Source organism: Populus alba, chromosome 11 (genome assembly GCF_005239225.2).
Source record: "Populus alba chromosome 11, ASM523922v2, whole genome shotgun sequence".
NCBI lineage: Eukaryota > Viridiplantae > Streptophyta > Magnoliopsida > Malpighiales > Salicaceae > Populus > Populus alba.
Window position 1 is genome coordinate 14,229,362 of NC_133294.1, and position 20,911 is coordinate 14,250,272.

The 20,911-nt window shown below is 32.9% G+C and overlaps 3 protein-coding genes across 3 annotated transcripts; all 3 read right to left on the reverse strand.

Moving 5' to 3' along the window:
- Positions 1 to 4,899: 4,899 nt before the first annotated feature.
- On the reverse strand, positions 4,900 to 6,233 carry LOC118038345 (probable glutathione S-transferase parC). Its single transcript, XM_035044662.2, has 2 exons — positions 5,493 to 6,233; positions 4,900 to 5,387 (listed from the first exon to the last, which is right to left on the reverse strand). The coding sequence occupies exons 1-2, from the start codon at positions 5,805 to 5,807 to the stop codon at positions 5,043 to 5,045; spliced, it is 660 nt and encodes a 219-aa protein (XP_034900553.1). The 5' UTR covers positions 5,808 to 6,233; the 3' UTR covers positions 4,900 to 5,042.
- A 1,108-nt stretch (positions 6,234 to 7,341) lies between these two features.
- Positions 7,342 to 12,894, reverse strand: LOC118038346 (ribokinase). The gene is made up of 4 exons (XM_035044663.2): positions 12,145 to 12,894; positions 9,281 to 9,466; positions 8,250 to 8,445; positions 7,342 to 8,152 (listed from the first exon to the last, which is right to left on the reverse strand). The coding sequence occupies exons 1-4, from the start codon at positions 12,799 to 12,801 to the stop codon at positions 8,061 to 8,063; spliced, it is 1,131 nt and encodes a 376-aa protein (XP_034900554.1). The 5' UTR covers positions 12,802 to 12,894; the 3' UTR covers positions 7,342 to 8,060.
- Positions 12,895 to 17,647: 4,753 nt separating this feature from the next.
- On the reverse strand, positions 17,648 to 19,589 carry LOC118038322 (uncharacterized). Its single transcript, XM_035044644.2, has 6 exons — positions 19,246 to 19,589; positions 18,940 to 19,167; positions 18,438 to 18,801; positions 18,213 to 18,340; positions 17,981 to 18,116; positions 17,648 to 17,887 (listed from the first exon to the last, which is right to left on the reverse strand). Exons 1-6 carry the CDS (start codon positions 19,587 to 19,589, stop codon positions 17,648 to 17,650), a joined length of 1,440 nt encoding a protein of 479 aa, XP_034900535.1.
- Between the last annotated feature and the right edge of the window lie 1,322 nt (positions 19,590 to 20,911).

A 20,911-nucleotide genomic window follows, 5' to 3' on the forward strand; every position in this document is an offset into this window, starting at 1 on the left:
TGATGGCACTTGACCCGACTGTAAAAGGAGCGAAGGTAAAAGCCCTCAAACAAACTGAATTCAAAGCTGACATCCCGTCAGGCATGCTAGGGATGATTCTCTTCATTTGATCACAAGAGAGTTGCTGCAGTTTGTAAAAGCTCAGGGAATCATGAGGGCTTGTTAAAACAAGATCCGATATAGAGGTTGAATATAAACATAACGCATGCTCTCACAATTTTCAGCTAGGCTACCGGCGATTAACCAGCACGGCCACTACAATAGCAGCAGGGAAGGTATCTCCAGCTCCAGTAGTGTAAATTACTATGCAGCAGAAATAATAGAGGTGCTTGATTGGCTTTCCCGTCCGCAAATAAAGCCCAAACTTTGGCACCGAGCTTTGCTAGAACTTGCTTTACTCCCTGAACGCAGACATGTATATATTTCTGCACAAACTTCCAAATGAGGCTGCCATCTATTCTTATGTTGCATCATCCACCATATCCAAGCTAATTTATTTAGGGTTTTAACCAAAAAATAAAAAAGATGTAGAAATAGAAATTCTGGTATAAGCTGCTGATAGCTTGCCCACAACCATTACATAACATCTGCAACCACGATAAATAAACTACGGTCCTTCAAGTTCTTTTGGAATATTGAAGTGAATTTGTTCGATAATTATTGCTTTCAAACTCCTATTTCCTGCTTCCGTCCCATTATGACTAATGCAACATTCCTGGATTCAGTTTTGCCAAGGACAGAATTTGCCTGATTCTTCAGCAGAGTTCAAAACATCAAGAACAACTCCCAAAGCGACCCTCCATTGCAGAGCAGAGGACACAAACGGATCTTAGAATTTGAGTCCTCCTCTCATTTTGCAAACACAAAAACAATACGTGTAAGTGGCAGTGCTAATGCATAAATAATACACCTGACCCAAGTTTTACAAACACAAAATACCACTGCTGTTTCTAATCTAGCTAGGAGATATAAATTCAAGTCCCAATTATCAAAATGAATCACACATAATTCATTAGGGGAAATAATATGAAAGAGGGAGCCACATGTAGGCTCCACCACTACTTCCAGGAAGGCACTAGAATTTCCTGTCCAATCACATAGAATGTGGCTTCTTGCAAGCAGAGATGAACTGAAGATTATTTTGCTGTAAGGTGTTGGGTATGCCTTCTCATCAAACTTCTCAACCTTCACATGATTGGAGCTTGATAGGTCTACTCTTTCCAAAAATTTAGATTGATACTGCAATCTAAGCACATGGTGTCCATAAACTTATGATCAAACAACTAAAATAAATAAGATAGTCCAACTCCAATAAATAAAAAAAAAACCTAAATTCTAAATAAATAAATTTAAATTTGAAAAAAATCTTTCCATTCTCAAATAATGAGGGGCAAAGAGAATAATCAAAAATTAAAAAAAAATTAGACCAGATTTCCAAACCTTGATAACAGACCCATAGCTTTGTTGTAAGAAGCCCCTTTCTTTATTCATTCAGGGTTTTTTTAACTTCTTCTTTTTCTTCTTCTTCTTTTATCTTTTAGGTTTTTCTTTTCAATTCTATTTTTTAGTATGAGGTTTTTTTAATTTTATTCTTTAGTATTGTATTGATAATAAATTATTTTTTTGTATTATTTCTTATTAAATAATAACATAAAAAAATTAATGCGATCAAGTGGTGTTCATAACCCAAGTTGTAGTTTTTGTAGGTTAACTAGAGATAACCTGACCTATTCTTCTTCTTCTTCTTTTTCTTTGATTTTTTTTTTATTTATCCAGTCAATAAGGTCATATCAAGGTAATTTTAACATAATTTAATTTAAAATTTAGACTAAATAAAAAAGTGAGCTAAAAGTTTTGAAGTTTGAATAGTTGTATCGAGTTTAATAATAATGTCGATCTAAATATTATTTTTTTACTTTCAATTTTTTTCTGTTCAAGCCATAATGATAGCATCAGCACGAGAAATAACTTAGTTAGACCTATGTCATTTGCAAGAAAATTCAACATACAGACAGTGAAACAACATATGTACCCCCACATTCATCTTTGCACTAGCATGAGATACTATTATAAACAAATTATTAGTACGAAAACCTTCGAACAGGCCATCCAAATTAACAACATAATTTGATATTGGAAGAGTCCAACATGTCTAGTTATGACCTTATTGTTAATCACATACGGACAAGAATTGTTGTGAACATATTAATTATATATTTGATATTGTAGTAACTTTTGTGGTTGTAATTTTAAGAAAATTAGTTTAGAAAATCACTTTTGGTTGTGTTTAGTTTGAAAAATATGTGATTAATTAAAACTATAATTAAAGTTGATGTTGAAGAAAAAACAATTTAAAGATGTTTAGTTAAAATTGCTTTTAAAAGTGATTTTGATAATAAAATAACTAAAAAAACATGTAGTAATTTTATTGTTTTTGGAATTAAAATGTTATAGATTGGATTATTAATATATCATGAAATCAAGAATCCTTTGTTAATGTCTTACTTTTATCATCCCCAATTCCATCTCATACATGATCAATCCAAGAAGGTTTTTGGTATCCAACACTAGCTTCAGAAATCAATTTCTTCCTTATCCTTCAATCCTTTTTATAACCATCCCATTTGTATTTTAGTTTTGACTTGGTGAAAGCATGACTAACTTGTTTAAAGACGGTCAACAGAAATTTCCAACTAGTTCTATTTAATTGAGTGTTTTGTCTCATTCCTATATTAATAATAGCTTTGATGCAAATATCAGCAATGGTATGCACCATTTTCCTTTTCTTTGTCCAAATAACTTTATCTAGACTTTTAAAACAATCCATTATTTTATTTGATGACCTGAATCAAAATACATAATCACTAGAATAGGTATTAAATAGTAACTCAAATTATCATAAATAAATAAATATGATAGTATAAAGATTATGGAACTAACTTAATGTTTCTCACTCTTTCTCTCCAATGTCATTTGTAAGTTTACACTATATGTTTCAATTGTGCTCATTAAATGTGGTCTCAGGTAGTAAATGGTCTCATGGTAAAAACTTGGGATTAAGGGTTTTACCCTCCTGTAATTTCAGGTTCGAGCCCTATAGTTGTTAATATGATGACAACTGGATGTTTATATGGTTATTAACTTCACGACTCGTGAGATTAGTCGAGGTGCATGCAAGCTGACTCGAACACCCACATTAATAAAAAAAAAAAAATATATGCTATTTAAATATGTGTTTTACAACCTTAATGGACAGTATGTTTTAGATTCCTTATAATATATATACTGTTTAGGTGCAAATAATTATATATATTAAAGACTTTTCTTCTCTTCTCTTTTTGATTCACACATCTAAAGTTGTTAGTTCAAAATAAATGATGCGTAAGGAAGTAATCATTGGTATGTATCTAAGGAATTTGTCAAGTCAAATGATACCAATGCCATTTAAAATAATTTTTTTTTCCTCCCCACATCAAAATTGGTTCATAACAACCAGCAGAAAAAAATGAAATTCCTAAAACATTACCAGATAGCTCATTTTTTAAAAAGAGAAGCCTATACAGTAAGGGATTTCTTCAGTAATTAGAATTATTTTGTTGGTTTTGTTAAACCACTCAAAACAAGCAGACAAATACAAAGTGGAGGAGTGTAGATCAATGTACCTCTATGCTATGACAGTCCCACTTCCCTAACCACAAAACAATTGTTCTGGTCTTGGACTGCTAAGCACAGATCCACACTGAATTATCAAGATCTTGTTATCTGTCAAAACAGACAACAACAACTTCTTTTGAGCAATCGTTATTTGTCAGTTTGGCACTTCTGTTATTGCTACTGCCATTGGCTTAGAGATGTCAGTGTTGAGAGGACTCTTAGATATGGTAATCTTTAGCAGGTATTTCTTAGCAAGTGTTTAGAGGCCTAAATTACAAACCAGAGACTAATTCTGCAGTAAACTGGATTGGAGTAGCCATTTTGTTAGGTCTAGTGCTAAATTCTGGGGAAGGAGATTACTTTACTTTCCTAGATTTTACTCATACTCTGGTCAAACTGATTAGCACATGAAGAAGAAAGTGGAGGGAAACCATGAAAGAGATTTGAGGAACACGTTAGGAAATCTTTTTTTGAGATTCTCTCAAGGTTGGCTTTGTTTTTACTGATTTTGCTCCTCATTAAAGTTCGGATCATGTATGTAATTGCTCTCTGTTAGACTAATATTTTAAAGAAACGCCTTATCAGAATTTTTGTTATGATTAATTACATGGAAGATGAAATCCTTTAGCTCATACTATTTTGAGTCCAACTAAGGAGAGTTTGTTGCTTGCCTTGAATTTAACAGATCCCAGACATGTAAGATGAACATTCCCTTGAATTTGACAGATTCTTGACATGCAAACTCACTTAAATGGTCCTAAATCTTTGACTTTGTGTTTGGAAATCCCAATATACACTGAGTATTGGTATGTCTACCCTTTGAGTTTATTGTCTACCCTTTGACTTCTCCTTCTCCATTTCTGAGTTCTTAGTTCAGATCTCTCGAAGTAGTGTCACAGAATTCTGCTCCTTGCTCTAAAATTCAAGCATGCACTATCTTGAATGTAAACCAGTAGGCACTGCAACATAATTATTTTCTTGGAAATTTATTCCCATCCTGTTGTATTTCATCATCATTTAAATTGGTTTTTGTTTTGGAATGTACTATTTCATATAACATTGTTTGCATGCTTCCAAATTGCAAATTATAGCCTAATAATCTTTTAGATCATCTGAGACAATAAATTATTTATTTTAGGTTTGTTAATTGTTAGTTAATAAAAATCTATGAACATGAATAATAATTCTATTGTATTTTTAAGTTATTAAATCTTTTCTTGAATCATATATTTTAAGATGCTTGAATTGTATATAAAAATAAAATTACTTATTATTTTAGAATTCATTCTTAAAATCCGAGTTCACATTGCATTTTTCATGCAGTGTAAAACACAAGTTGAAAAACATAAAATGCCACAACATCAAGCTTCTTTTGCAGTGTTATTTATTTATTCAATCCCCAGTTCCTGTTTGATCTGCAAAGCAGCTTCATAAACCTCCTTTTGGTCACTTAAAGACTTGGAGACGCTCTCCTTTTGCAAGCATCTCTCACCCCACTCCACGAGCTTAGGGAACTCGGCTACCATGCTCCAGTTTCCTAGGGTCTCAAAGGTGTAAAAGAAGCTGTAGAACGAAATAAATGCCATGTCTATATAGCCGAAGCTCTCATCCCCGAAATATAGCTTGTCTCCAAGTTCTTCTTCCAAGATTTTAAAGCACTGAATCAACTCCTTCTTCGATGATTCCTTGACCTCACCTTCAGATGCCCATAGATTCCTTCCAATAGGATAAATCTGGACGAAACCAGTTTGCATGTCAATACTTCATTAATGTTTCCTTTCAAAAACTAAACACAGTATGACAGAGAAAAAGAAATTTAATCAGTTCTAAGAACTTACCTTCTTGTCGATGTAGTCAGCCCAAAACCTGGCATGTGCACGTCGATAAGGATCAGAAGGCAACAATGAAGGTTTATGGCTCCAAACCTCATCAATATATTGAACTATGATCATTGACTCACAGATGGGTCTCCCATTATGGATTAAGACAGGGATTTGCTGATTAACTGGGTTCATCTTGAGAAGATTAGAGCTCTTGTTGCTCAAGTCCTCTACCTCAGATTTATATTCTATTCCCTTCTCTTCCAAAGCTATCCTCACCCTTGCTGCAAAGGGACTCATCTCAAAATCCAGTAGAACCACTTCATTAGCCATTTGTTGCACAAAGAGAATCAAGATTTTTCTCAGTAATTTGTTTCCTTTTTCAATTTGCAATGATGAACTGAGGCGAAAACAAGAATTTATAGCAGAAAATGAGTCCTTTGTGGAGTTTTCAGCTTCCCTTGTGCTTCTAGGAGCTTCGCTTTTGTTGTCATTGCTTGCGTCAGAATGGTCAACCTGCTTCGAAAATAGCAATATTGTAGAATTTCCTTGTATTCTGCTGCACTATCATTATATTATTATTAGCCTCTCTTTTTTTGACGGGTTGGGATTTTCCTGGGCTACTAGTCGAAAAATCTTATGAACAATATATTTTAAAATTCTTCTTGTAGAAATATTAAAGTGAATTATACTAGTCATCACATGAGCAGGATCCTGAATCTCCGAATCTTGGAGAGCAATACTATTACCAAGTTTTTTTTTTTTCGCTCAAGGCAGGTAGCATTTCACTCTTCAGGACATTACCATGGCAAAATAGTGATACAATATCTAAAAGCCTGTTTTTTCTAGCTTTTGTTGCTTTGTTTTAAAGTAATGTAATTAAATTGTCAAAACTTATTTGATAAAAAAAATAAAAATCATTTGTTTACATTTTGAGAGCGAAAGGTAATTTTTTATAATAACATATTAAAGATATATTAGATTTCATTTCAAAAGGCATCAAATTTTGTTTTCTAAATCAAATGGTACTTATTTTATTTAAAACATAAAAATAAATTTAAATATTTTAGAATTAAATAATTAACCTCAATCATGTTTGTTTTATATATAGTAATTAAATAATATTTAGTAACATAGTTAATAATGATCTTAAATACTTTAAAATTAAATAATCTTAATTATTTTATTTTATTTTAAGTTTATTAGTTCGCAATTTGTATGGATTTGAATTAAATTATTTTTTATTTCTATTTATTTTAAGAAAACCATGTGATGTTTTGATTATTGTTTCTTTTTTATCTTATTTTTATGATATCTGTGTTTGTTTTTCAAAGAAAGAATTCATTTTGTAAACAATTCATTTGGTTTTTTTTTAATGTTTAATTTGATAAAGAAAAACGTTTAATTTAAGTTGGTAATATTTATTTAAATTATCAAACAGGTGATATCACTCATTGCACAACATAACAATTCATTACCAAATAAGTTGATATGTTTAATCTCACATGCAAAATCAAACTTTAATTTTCTACGAAAAAGTTGTAAAATAATACTTAAATATACAGGTGAATTACACTACAAATATTAAAATAATATATGAATATAATAACTTAAAATATAAAAGGGTAGATTTGCATACTTAATATAGGGAATATTTAGAAAAAATATATATATACAAAAACAATAATGCTGACACTACGAAGTGTTTACATTTATGGTAAATTAGGTAGAAGTGACTATTGTTTTGATTTGCAGGTTCAAGAAGAAAAAGAAGAAAAGAATGAATTTAATGTTAGTTATAACTCTTTTAAATTTTACATCCGTAATATTACAATAAAAAACATTATCGGTCAACCCAGGAATCACCAACAAAATATTTATTAATTATTTTTATTCACCAACAAAAAGTTAGCATAAATTAAGATAAACTAATTAAATACACAATTAAAATGCACTAGATAGAACAATCCGTATTGTTCAGAAAAGAAAACGGCTGAACAATTAATGTAAACTCAGATCTTCGAGCTATCTAACCAGGGATTAGAAAAGAAGCTTATCAATCTAGTTCAAGATTAGAAAAGAAGCACAGTGATAGTCAAAGTCCTCTCTCTCTCCTTTTCTGTTAAAATCATTAGTTTTAAATCACAATGTATTAGTCAAAAAGAATTAGTTGAGCTGATATTCAAATCAAATGCTGAGATCGGTCTATTTGTAGCAGTGTTAGCTGGCAGCAATATACAAGATCAACGTCTCATCCCCAGACTTGCTTTTCATTGGGTGCAACGTTTCCGGCTTTATTTTTTCCAAACAATACATGGATTCTTTAACAGAGCATGACTCCCCCACTAGCGTAAATAAGATTAATTCTCAATTTTTGAGAAAGAAGCAGAACGAGGAAGAGGGTCATTTTCTGGTAAATGGATTGCAAACACTCACCAGTTTTGAGTATCTAGAAAGATAATTTATTACCATTTTGAAAAACCTCACCAGTTTTTAGTAGACAGCAAGTCTTGTCTGCTTTTCATTTATATGCATTTTTGCAAGTTTTTAGAACTTGACTACGAGGAGGAGGAAGCCCTCGAAGGATCAAACAGTTTGGAGTAGATGTAAAACTGATGTCCGGTCAGGCATGCTAGGGATGGCTCCCTTCACCTGAACACAGAGAGAAGCTGCTGCAGCTGTAAATATTCAAGGGAATTGTCAGGGCATCATTCAAATGAAAAATGATATAGAGATTTATAAAATACAAACAAAAACGGCGAACACCGGTCATACCAGCAAATCTCATGCATTCCTCCTTTGTTTTGCCCTCCACGAGTGCCACAGCAAAAGCAGCAGTAAAGGTATCTCCAGCTCCAGTAGTGTCTAGGACTCTTGCAGCAGAAATTATGGTTTGTTTAATTGGTTTTTCCCCTTCTATGAATAAAGCTGACCCTTTAGCCCCAAGCTTCACCAGAACTTGCTTTACTCCCTGAAAGTAGACATTAAACAATATAAAGTTCAGTGCCAACTGCCAAGCATGGTTTCCTATCAGTGAAACTATCCACTATAACGAGATGATCAAGTTACTCAAAACAAAAAAACTCAAATGATCTTGACATAAATTCTGATTTTAAAGATATGACAAACATTTAGCTGGTGCAATACATCATTTGATGATGGCTGTCTTATTCAACCACATATTTAAAAGCATTGTAACGGCCTTATTCATAATTTGTGAATGAATGTGTGAAACAGGAATCAAACAATTGATTTCCATAAACTGAGAACAAAAGCTATTAATTGTCCTTGAAATATCCAAAACATGCCTTACAAAGTTGATAGGCAATTGTAAGAAACTACACTCGTGTTTGGCTATGTTTGGTATGCTGGGCCGTTAATTTTCCATCCCCTTCTACTTTGTTTGGCAAGATTTTGGCGGCAGGGGAAAACATGAAGGAGGGTAACAATTTTAATCCTTGTGCAGGGAAAAATCTCAGTTTTTGTGCCTTTCCCTCATTTTTTATAAAATAATACAAACTTGTTCTTCTTTTTTCTTCCTTTTCCCACTTTGGACCACGAACATATATTATTTTTTTTATAATTATATTTAACATAAAATCTGATTTGATTTATATTGGGATCCACTATTCTCCATAATTTTTTCAACTGCTATCAAACATTCTTATAACTTCAACCTTCAAAACTTTTTTAGAACTTTAACATGTCACCCTTAGAAAATTACCCTCTAAACATCTCTCCTCGAAAATTTTCACCTCATACCTGATGCAAACAAAGCACTTAATGAGAGGGGTCTCCAAACTCACCATTTTATGACACTTAACGACAGCCTGACCAATCTGTTCAAAGCTTTCAGTTGACATGCAAGTCAAGCGTGCAAGTTCACTTTCATTCGGGCTGAAGATGTCAACAACATTCAACAATTCTGGGGGCATTGGTGCATCCATTCCCCCAGCATCCAAAATAACAGGAACACCAGCGCTTTTTGCAGCCTAAAGACACGCATTATCCAATAGAGGTCAGAAATGATTGCAAGAGGAACACAAAACAAGTTATGAATAATAATAATCACGCCAACAGAAACTTGGACAAGAAAATGCAGAACCATTAAAGTCAACTGGCAGCTGAGGAATTAGATATCTTCAAACCCCAAGGTTACTCAAACATCCATGAAATTGATATAAAATTTCAATATTAATATTCACAGATAGGCAAATCAAAAGAATCAAACTATTCAAGACTAGGAAGTGGCAGCAGATATTTGCGTGCGTGGCTTTCCTAAAGTATATAATAAGCATATGCTCTGTTACACTTAATTTATGATCAACTTATATCAAGCAAACATAGAGAGCTCAAGCATTTGGGAGATTTAGTGCTACCTTAATGATTGTGTTACTTGTGCAAGCAAGTCTTTGGGTCTCCTCTAATTTGAGAAAAGAATATAAGATAAGTACAGTTTTTCCATTTCAAAATTCTTTGTCCAGTTCCTCTATATTTTTCCCTAACTGGTTTCATCCCAGTTTTTCTTTGTTGACACAATCTCAAGACGTTTCAGAAGATCAGGTGAGCATACATATAGAGAAAGCATTTATAAGGTACTTACTTCCAGTAATTCCAAGGGTTCAAGTTATCATCTTCACCCACTTACCTCTCTCCTTGTGTGTGAGTGTGTGTATGCTCAGTGTGAAGAAGAAGTTACCAGAAAACAAAACAAAAATCCCATGTCCATGCTGCATCAGGCACCCAACATTTTCATATTACAATGACAGGTCAAATTTTAACCATTCTTTGCTATTTCAATTTCTTATCTACAGATATTTACAGAAGCCAAGGTGGAAACATGCTATAAAACAACAAGGAAATTAGCCATGATGCATAAAACAAGAACAGATGATCCTGCTGTCTAAAAAATATTTTGCCCAGGGTCACCAGATAAAATTTGACTGGCTAAACCAATACAAGCTAAAGCTTTCATTCATGAGAAATTAAAGAAAAGGAAAATCTTCTTTATGGTTAAAAAATCTCAGTTACAAGTAAGAAGATTTTACACTGACAGAGACATAGAATGACTCAAAAAATACCTAAAATCCTTGTTAATAGATGAAGAACTACACTTAAAGTTGCCACTTAAAAGCAAAATCAGACACCATACTGCTTAGCTAATCTTAATTAAGATGGAAATGCATTAGCAATACATTATAGTGAGTATGCTATGTGATAATGCAACAAAAGTTTTAATGCCTGAGATGTTTCTTTGAAAGGATTTTATAATGGAAGCTACTCCTTTAATTGAAATCAGTCAGCAAAGAAAGGGCCCTACCTTCCTTAAGAAATACCATTTGGGTTGGCTACAGTAAAACATTAACCTTGGAACTCAACCAGAGGATTCTCTAAAATCTAATCCATGCATTGTGGCAGACAGCATGAAGATGATGCCAGCTAGTTTTAGAGTGAACCATTTTTAACTTCACATCCAACACCTACAACACAACAGTGCTAGACTGCTAGTTGCATTTCTGTTAAGTAGCTTACTATTTCCTCAACAAGATGTGCAAAGGAAACCTTTTGAAATTTGGAGTGCGCAAGCTAGTTATATATCATGAAAATTTCCAGGGCTCAGCAGAGCACTCTGCATTGCATAGAGCAATAACTAACTTCAACTATAAGCAAATATTAAACTAACAATCTGGAAAAGGACACTCAACATTTCCACATAGTGTAGAAGATCCTGGACCTTCTATAACCAGCAGTTCAAATGAAAAATTCCATAGGGATCTCTTTGTAATATCCTCATAAGAGAGAGATCCATTGCCTTAAACTTGAAATATCCCGAGTTCTTTCAACATTTACTGGTTCATGAAAAACATAAATATGGTTTAATTTTAAGAACTTTATCAACTCAAACTGCGTATCCATTCTTTCATCCAAATATAGAATAACAAACAATCTTTGACCTGTACATTCCTTGTATTTTTGTTTACCAAGTGACCTCTCTATCTTTGAAGCTTCTAGCAAAAACTAATTGCGACGGTGGAGTTAGGTGCTGCATATGGATTCACCTTGTTCTAGTCATATATATTGATGGAAGAAAGAAAGCACCAAGAAAACCACATCTCAATCTAGCTGGACGAACCAAATTCCAAAAAGAAAATCTAGGAAAAAGAGTTAGAAATCCATCACCAAATATGGACAACCATCAATTCATTTTGGTCCCCAAGAAATATGTCAAAAATTAACGAAATCTCAACCACAGACATTTTCTTTGATCCTCCCATCATACCTTGATGAACAATGTCACTGAGATCAACAAAGCCTAATCCCATAGCCATGGCCATTCCGCCGAGTTTATACAGCTAATGATATTCTCATCCAGAAACTCATAATGTCAAATATCCAATCCAATTTCATTTACCCCAATTGATTCAAATCCAGTAAATTAGGATCACTGGTCAATCCATGCACAAAAATCAAAACATAATAAACTAAAAGCCTCGCTAGGCAAAAGAAATCACCTAGTTCATTTACACAATTGCTTATTTAGATGCAAGAAATAAAAAGCTCTGACTTTAAACCATAAACATGATCAAATTAACATGATCGCCATTAAACATGAATGAATAACAAGTGATACATAATTTTTTTAAAAAAAAAAATCATTAAAATGCCTGACCTTTGCCACTTGAATATTAACTAAATCAGGTATTTCCCTTTGAAGCAAAACAACCCCAGCCTTCCTCACAACCTCCAAATCCTCATCGCTGAGCTTCTCAGGCCAGCAACTCATGTTAGCTCCACCAACAATAATAATAGAATTTTGCCCATCAGGCTGCAGCATCACCACAGTATGTCCAGTAGGCACATCACTCAGATTCCTCACACAATCAAGATTAACCCCACCGTTCTTTAAAGCCTCAGTGATCAACTTCCCATGTGCATCCTCGCCAACTTGCCCCACAAAGTATGTTGGATATGAAAGTTTTGCACCACATGCGGCCTGGTTAGCTCCCTTGCCACCAGCAAGAGTCTGCCCAGTCTTGGCTGAGATGGTCTCCCCTTCTTTTGGTAATCTATCAATCTCCACATATATATCTGCATTGGCTGAGCCAACAACTACTAGTGGTGGTGTATTGGGATATTTGGTTAACGGGGTTTGAGGGGTTTTTGAGGCTTTGATGGAAAATGAAGGAAAGTGGTGTTTTTTGTTGGATGGCTTCTGGTTTTGGTGATTGTCGAAGTGAATTGGGTTTGCAAGTGTTGGTTGTTTTATGGGATACTTTTGGAGTTTAAGGTTGCAATGATTTCCTGGTGAAAATGACACTGCTTTCATGTTTTCTCTTATCAGATTGATTTGTGTTTAAGGAAATTTGGATCAAAAAATGAGCTTTGACTTGTGTTGTTAGATTTTGGAGTTTTTGTTTGGTGTGCCCTTCAAAGGATAAGAAGGCCACCCACCAAGCAGTGCGTGGAATTCACATCGAAAACACTTCAAGCATTTTTATTGGTTTGTTTTGTGTATTAAAAAATGTTGTTAGAAAAGATTAAAATATTTTTTTATTTATATTTTTTTTTTTTTAAATTATTTTGATGTGGGGATATAAAAATATTTAAAAAAAAATAAAAAAAAATATTATTTTAATATATTTTTTAAATAAAAACTTTTTTAAAAAATAACAACTAATATAACTTAACAAGAGACCAGAGTTTTTAAACCTGTCTGTCCAAGGCCCGGATTTTTAGATTTTGACCGGATAACCAAGTTTTGATCATGTCAAAAATTATCCGAGTTAATTTTTGAATTTTTTTTTATTTAAAATGATATCGTTTTTAAAAAAAAATTATATATCCCCACATCAAGAGTAAAAGAGCAACTCTCATTTCATGCATAAGGTGAGTTCCAAACCAAGTGAAATTTCAAGTGATTATTGGTGAAAATAAACCACATTCTCCATCTAAATCTTCCTTATATAATCCAAAAAAGGGACGAGCTCAAATTTTAGAGCTTTATGGGTTTTTGTGAAGTGTGTGAAAACTAAAAAAAATATGTATACATATTCAATCAAGTAGACTTAAATTAAACACAATAAAATAGATTTAATCTTAGTCCCTAGTGGAGTAGACATGCTATTGCTACTTGAAGAAAACTAGGACCTTTGAAAACTAAAAGGAAACTTGAAAAAATAGAGTCGATACCAAGTTTTTGAGGTAGCTAAAACTTTCTAAAATATACAATGATTTCCAAAAACTAAGCTTTGGTCAAAATATTAATGCAAACTTGATGAAGCTTGTCAATGCATTTTTTTATCCTAGTTTGAAAAAAAAATATTTACACACTCAAGCAAACACAAAAAAAAAAGTGACATTCTAGTTTTATGAAATGATACTAATGCTATTTTTAATTTAATTAAAAAAATATATATATATGAGTGAAACATTATCAAAAATTAATTTTTATACACACGAGTGCGTAAAAACACAACAAGGCACATTTATGAAAATGATCTAATGTTATTTCGAATCCATTAAGAATAAAAACAATTGTAAAAAACAATACGTGAGCGAAAGGTTGTTTGATTTTCAAAAATGAATATTTTCTCACACACACACACATATATATATATATATGTAAAAAACAAAAGTTACTATAGTGTTTATAAAATAGATCTAACGATATTAGGAAGACAATTAAAATAAAATAAAATTTTTTCAAACCACATACGTAATTAAAATGCTGATACTATAGTATTATAAAATCAATCTAATGCTATTTTAAAGCCACTAAAAATAAAATAAAATAATGGTTGAATAATAACTATCATGCAAAAACCTAAGCTAAAAAAGAAGAAAAAGAGAGTTTTTGGGCTAGAAATGAAAGTGTTCTAAGCTAGGAAATTGTCGAAGGAAAAAGAAAAAGGATGAGAGAAAGGAAAAAAAAAACTACAAAAAAAAAAAAAAGAGAAAGACAACCAAAACCAAATCATCCAGGGCCTATCAACCATCTTTTCTACTAATATCCACCACGGTATCTCTTTCCATATTTGGAACTAGCTCCAAGTTAAGAGCCGAGCTCTTTTCTTTATTTCTTTTTCTTTTTACCCTAGTTGTTTGCATGAAGGTTACTATTCATGGATTTTATTTTATTTTATTTTATTTTTTACTAGCTTTGAAATAACATTAGTTTTATTTTGTAAAATATGTTGTGACCTTTTACATATACATGTGTGTGAAAAATATTCATTTTTAGAAATTAACAACTTTTCACTAGTCTATTTTTTTTTTTTAACGGCTTCACAACAACATTAATTTCATTTGATAAAATTTTGTTGTCATCTTTTTATGTACACACGTGTGTGAAACAATTAGTTTTCAAAGATTGATAGTTTTTCACTCGTTTTTTTTAATATTTTTTTACCATCTTTACATCAATGTTAGTTTTATTTATTAAACTATTAGGAAAACTACGTTGAATATCCCAAGGTATGATATTTTTTTCACTTTGCAACCATATTTTTAAATATTACACCTTTCATCCTCGATCAAAACTGATTTTTAAAATAAAAAAAATGAAACTAAAACCTGAACTTTTAGGCAGCAACCAATCAACATGCTAAATAATGCTATCTTCATCTGCTAAAACTCTTAGACAACCACTCATAGTAATTTGCGCACCCGCCCAACTGCCATTTTAACACACCAATTGCTAAAGTGCAAACATACTTCAACATGATTTGATTCACCACTGATAAGAAACAAGAGGGTTGAAGCTTAAAATGGTCAGATCTCCCTCTATAGTTGTCTGGTTTCCTCACCACCATCCAAGGAAGAAAGACGAGTTAACAATCTACTCAATCCTTCAAGTGACCCTCTCAAACAATGTGTTATACTTGTTATGAGATTGTGTTAGCTAGGGTTTAAACATGTTATTTTTATGGAAATATAATCATCAGGTGTTCAAGCGTTCAATATGCATTTGGACAGGGAAGATCCTCGCTACTAATAGAGGCTATAAACATTCTCTTGGGTGTGCTCATGCACAAACTATTTCTTCTTGGGAGCCTTGAGAGTTTGGCGTAAAATGGCTATTACGGTGACTAATGTTCGTCCCATAGTAGTTAGAAAGAGCACGTTTGGATTATTTGCTATATGTATGGGTGTCATAATGGTGCGAGTGACCCTTTGAGAAACTCTCATGAATGTCATTCTATTTAGTCTCTTATGGGTAATGTAATCGCCTATGGGCTCTTAGTGCAGCCTATGGTCATGACGCGAAGGCATTATATATTGTTAAGGGTGTTAAGACTTGTTGGGGGTGGAAAGATTTGATTTTACACTCGGGTTGCCAACATGGCTTGGGTGAGGAGATTGTACCTTGACTAGTAAGTTGTTTGAAGTTTAGGTTGGTAGGAGTGTCCATAATAATGAGTTGACTTGTCCCCCGTTTTAACCCAGGTGAGCATTAGTTATGATCCATGGAATGACCTAGAAATGCCAAAAGCAAGTTTTAGCAAGAAATTGATGGTTTTTTTATCAGTTTCTTATAGAAAATACCATTGATGAAGTCCCCAAAAAGAAAAAGGATTTCGGGTTAAATAATCAGTTAATCAATTAGTCCTAACAATCTCATTTATTTTTTCTAATCAAGGTGGTTGATAGTTTATACTTAGTATTTGGTAGGCCAAGATGGCTTGTGGTTAGTAACAACAAAAGTTCTTTTTTTATGGATGTAGAGACTCAAATACTTAAGTAAATATCTAGATAGAAAAAATACAATATGAGATGTAGAAACAACTAAAGCTTGAAATGAAGACTGTTCACCAAATTCATTGTGTAGTCTTGTCAAAACAATTATGAAAGCTAGCTAGATACTACATATTGTACGGAAAATAAACAAGGTAAAATACACAGTAAGTAAACGGAATTTGTTATTTTTAATTTTTGGATAAATACACAATAATAACACAAATGGATTATAAAGAGAGAAGAAAAATCCATTTTGAATCGATACAATTAGGGTTAGGGTAATCATACAAGTCATATCCATGGCGACACAGACATGGAATGAACAGAAGGAATGCGTCTAAACATTTATAGCCAAGAATCAATGAGCAATGTTTAATTATCAGAGCTAAAAAGTCATATAGCATAGCTAAACTACCAAGAAGAGACCTTAGGCCATGTTTGTTTCCTCGAAACTAGTTTCCAGGAAATCATTTTCCAAACTTTCCTGTGTTTGTTTACCATTAAAAAAGTTGGTCAACGGAAAACACCTTCCGGTCAACGAAAAATATTTCAGTCAAAGAAAAATTTGGCTTAGTTTTCAGGAAAGTGTTTTCCTTTAGCTGTGTTTGTTTTCCGGAAAGTGATTTCCAGGAAATCACTTTCCAAACTTTCTTGTGTTTGTTTGCCATTAGAAAAGTTGGTCAACGGAAAACATTTTCCAGTAAAAGGAAAAATTGGCTTGGTTTTCAGGAAAGTGTTTTCCTGGAAAATTTGGGCGGAAAACACTTTCCGGAAGTTGTGAAAAATTTAAAAGTGTCATTATTTGCTAATTATATCAAATTTGATCCTCAAACTTTTAATTGCTATATATATTTTGTTTTGAATATTTTTATTTTTCAATTTCATCTCTTAAAATTTTTATTTTTATATTAACTTTGGTCCTTATTTTTATAATTGCTATTTTGCTTTTTCCTTATCATTTTTTTTATTGAAATTTTTTATCTATCAAATTTTGGTCCTCATTCTTTTGATTGTTACTTATTTTATTTGAAAATAATTTATGAAAATGTTGAATATTATTATTTTAATTTCTTCATCTTTCATTTTTTTTTTAATTTTTTAGATTTGATCTCTATTATTTTGATTATTATTTATTTTATTTGAGATAATTTATGAAAATATATTTTTTTTTCAATTTCATTCTTATTTAACTTTTTAATTTGTAAGATTTGGTCCTCGTTATTTTATAAACTTAAGAAAAATAAAATATTTAATAAGTTATTTTTCAGCTCATTTTTCATGATATAACCAAAACACTGGAAAGTGTTTCCAACTTATTTTTCATTACACTACCAAACATCAAAAAATATTTTTTCAAAATTTATTTTTCTAAAATTTATTTCCTTAAAATTCACTTTCTAAACAAAACTAATTTTCAACCAACAAACAGGGCTAGCTTAGAACCCTAAAGAACCGAAAACATTGACTCTCTCTTTATCGAACATCTCAAAATACTGATATATGACGCTGACAGCAAGAAGAGCTCCTGTCCCCGAACCAGTAGCACCCATCATATCTGCGCACACTGTCAAGGCACCAAGGCACATTCCTCCAAATGCTGCAGCTACGGGTATATGGCGCTTCAGCACGGCTTCTAACTGCCCTTCGCGATAACCCGGCATTACCATTTTTTGATTCTGCATACAAAAATCTCACAGTTTTCAGATTCTGAATGATACAAGGTTTTATTAAGGAAATGGTTAGAGTTTCAAGGTAATAAGGAAACTTGCCTTGAGCTGTTTAGCAACATCTTTAGCAGAGGATCCAGAAACTTCAGTCCATTTTCTTGAGAACCATGCACATGCAAATAACATGAACACTAGATAAAAAAGTGCACGCATGGGACTGGCTGCCATATCAGCTAAGCTGCAAAACAATATCACAGGAAAATGTTCATATGAATGTCATTAGCATAAATACATTTTAAATGCAAGAGTAGATTTATAAAAAGGTCCTAGTTACCTTGATGGTGCAGTGATATAATATGCAAGACCACCAACAGGAATAGAATGGCTGGCCGGATACTGGGATTCACTCCAGCTACCGAGAAGATCCACCAGAACATTCCCACCAAATCTCGTGTACAGTAACTGTAAAATCACATAAAATAAAATCAGATTCCCTCAAAATAAGAATAAAAAATAAACCAAATATACTCTTGAGATTAAAACTCAACCACATCGGCACCTGAGAGAGAAAATAGATGTTTGATATGAATGCCGAGAGTCGAAAGATGGGCATATTGGAGGTATAGAACAGCTTGATCGGATACGTGCCTCGCTGCCTAAAGCAGCTGTTAAGGTTATTACTCGTCACAGTCAAAGGCACACTGAATCCTTGTAAGTAGATGGCAAGTAGAGAAATAGAGGCTGTGGAGAGCAGATTTGTAATATTAGGAAGATTTGTTCGGAAAAGGGCTTGTCGGAGAGCTAGCGTCTTGTTTCTACGTTTTAGCAGTCCATGGAACAAGGCAGGGATAGCACCTTCAAATTCAGGTCCATAAACAGTGTTTATAGTGGTGGGACTAAATGATTTCCATATGACATTTTCACTGCAGGATATAATCAGAAAACAGTTTTAAACAATGAACTTGTGAAGGTTTGCACAAGTATAGCCATTACCTTCCGAAACATTAGGCAGCAAGTATTTACTAGAGACCAAAAACTAGAAAAAACTTAGAATAACTTACCACATATGGGTTGCCGTGAAGAGGGAAATTCCAGAGCCTAGGCCATATCCAATCTGGAGAAGTTCATCTAAGCACATCATTAAGATACTGGCAAAGCAGAGTTGTGCAATGATGAGGATAGAATTTCCCACTCCAAGGAGTCCTAGAGGACCATACATTCCCGTGAAAAGGTTTGCAGCAGCTTGACCAATAGCTATCACTATGCTCAAGAACTTTTCTGCTGCCTTTCTGCAAGTGCAAAGGAATGATATGTCAAACACACAGACAGCAGAAATTATAAAGTCCTAAGGAAAACTAAGAGCTTACAGAAGCGCGCGATCTTCACGAACATCTTTGTTCACTTTAATCAACTTTGAACCAGCTAAAAACTGCATCACCATCCCGGAAGTCACAAGAGGACCTGTTCCGAGCTCCATGACAGTCCCACGGCTTGAAGCAAGAATAGCACGCATCCAGTTCATTGGATCTGCACCTGTTGTGGAGTGTATGCCATAGAGGGGAAGCTGGCTGCAGGCCAAGAAAATAACGAGAGAGATCCCGGTGTACATGGCCCTCACCCTGAAAGGAACCACATTGACAGGACGCTGCACTTCCGGTATGAACGGAAGGAATGGTTTGACTAGTTTTAGAGCACTAAATCCACTCCCCATAACTTTCCAAAACCGAACCTATTTAACCTGCAGATTCAACCAAAAGCAGTTTCATTAAATTAGTGAAAAATCGAACTTGACAAGTTTCTTAAGCTCAGACCAATCATCCGATTAGCGAAAACTACTGCTGCACTACATAAGCCATGCAAGTTAACTTCATTGTAGTACGAAACAAACTTGAATTAAGTAGAGATGACTAACCAGAAGAGTTTTATTTCTAAACAGTAATTGAGAATTGTTTCTCTTGAAAATATGCAAGGTTTTCTTGTAAGGATTGCGCAAGCAAAGCCGAAGCGAGTTTGTGACAAGACAAATACACTTAGTCACCCTCTATATTTATATTTACAGCTGTAGATAGAGCCCAAACCAATTCCGACACTGATTACTAGTTCTATGTGGATTCAGAGTTTGACTTGAAGTTGGATATACTTGTAATACATGGATCAAGTACTGTCTGTTATCCTATGAGTCCAAGTAATCCTTGTTTTCTTAGGAGTGAAAACAAATCCTATTTCTAATCAACCACTGTCTTAACTTTAAATTTTCTTTTTAAAAAAAAAAAACTGGAGTCCAATTAAATTTGATTGGTTATTGGGTCAAGGAAGAGTTTTCAATTAATCTTGCACTTATATATTAAATTTCAATTAAATCCTTAAAATATCTTGTTTTCTTTAAATAAGGGTTATAAATTCTCAAATATATTATTTTTATCCATGATCATTAGATAGATGATTTTGTTTTCAAATTATACTTCAGATGTAAAATATTTTACACAAAACTCGAGGAATTCAACTTAATTTAGTTCTATTGATCTTATAAATTTAATCAATTTCTTTGTTCAAATTTTAAATATATATAGATTAAAGCTAGATCATAAAAAATGAAAGCACATAGAGCGAATAGATCACTATGAGAAAAGTATAGCTTACAAGGCTGCTTTAATGGTAAACTAAAAGGAACGTTTTACCTATAATTAAGCATAAAAATACTAATTAAACAAACCCAGAAGAATTTATTAATCCTTGTTGTGGATGAATGATTTTTCAAATACTTTCAGCTCTTTGACGCCTTTTCTTTGTGCTATTATATAGTGTTTGATATTATTTTTAAAATTAATACATTAAAATAATTTAAAAAAATTAAAAAATTAATTTAAAATAAAAATAATTATTTTTTTACATACACACGGTCAGCTGCAGCTACAAATTAATTTGTATTGGTTCGTATACACACAATCCAAGAAGGAGAAACTTTGCTGAGAAATTAGAAACATAGGGTGCAATAGTTTTTATGGCCCCGTAAACATACAATACAAAAAGTTT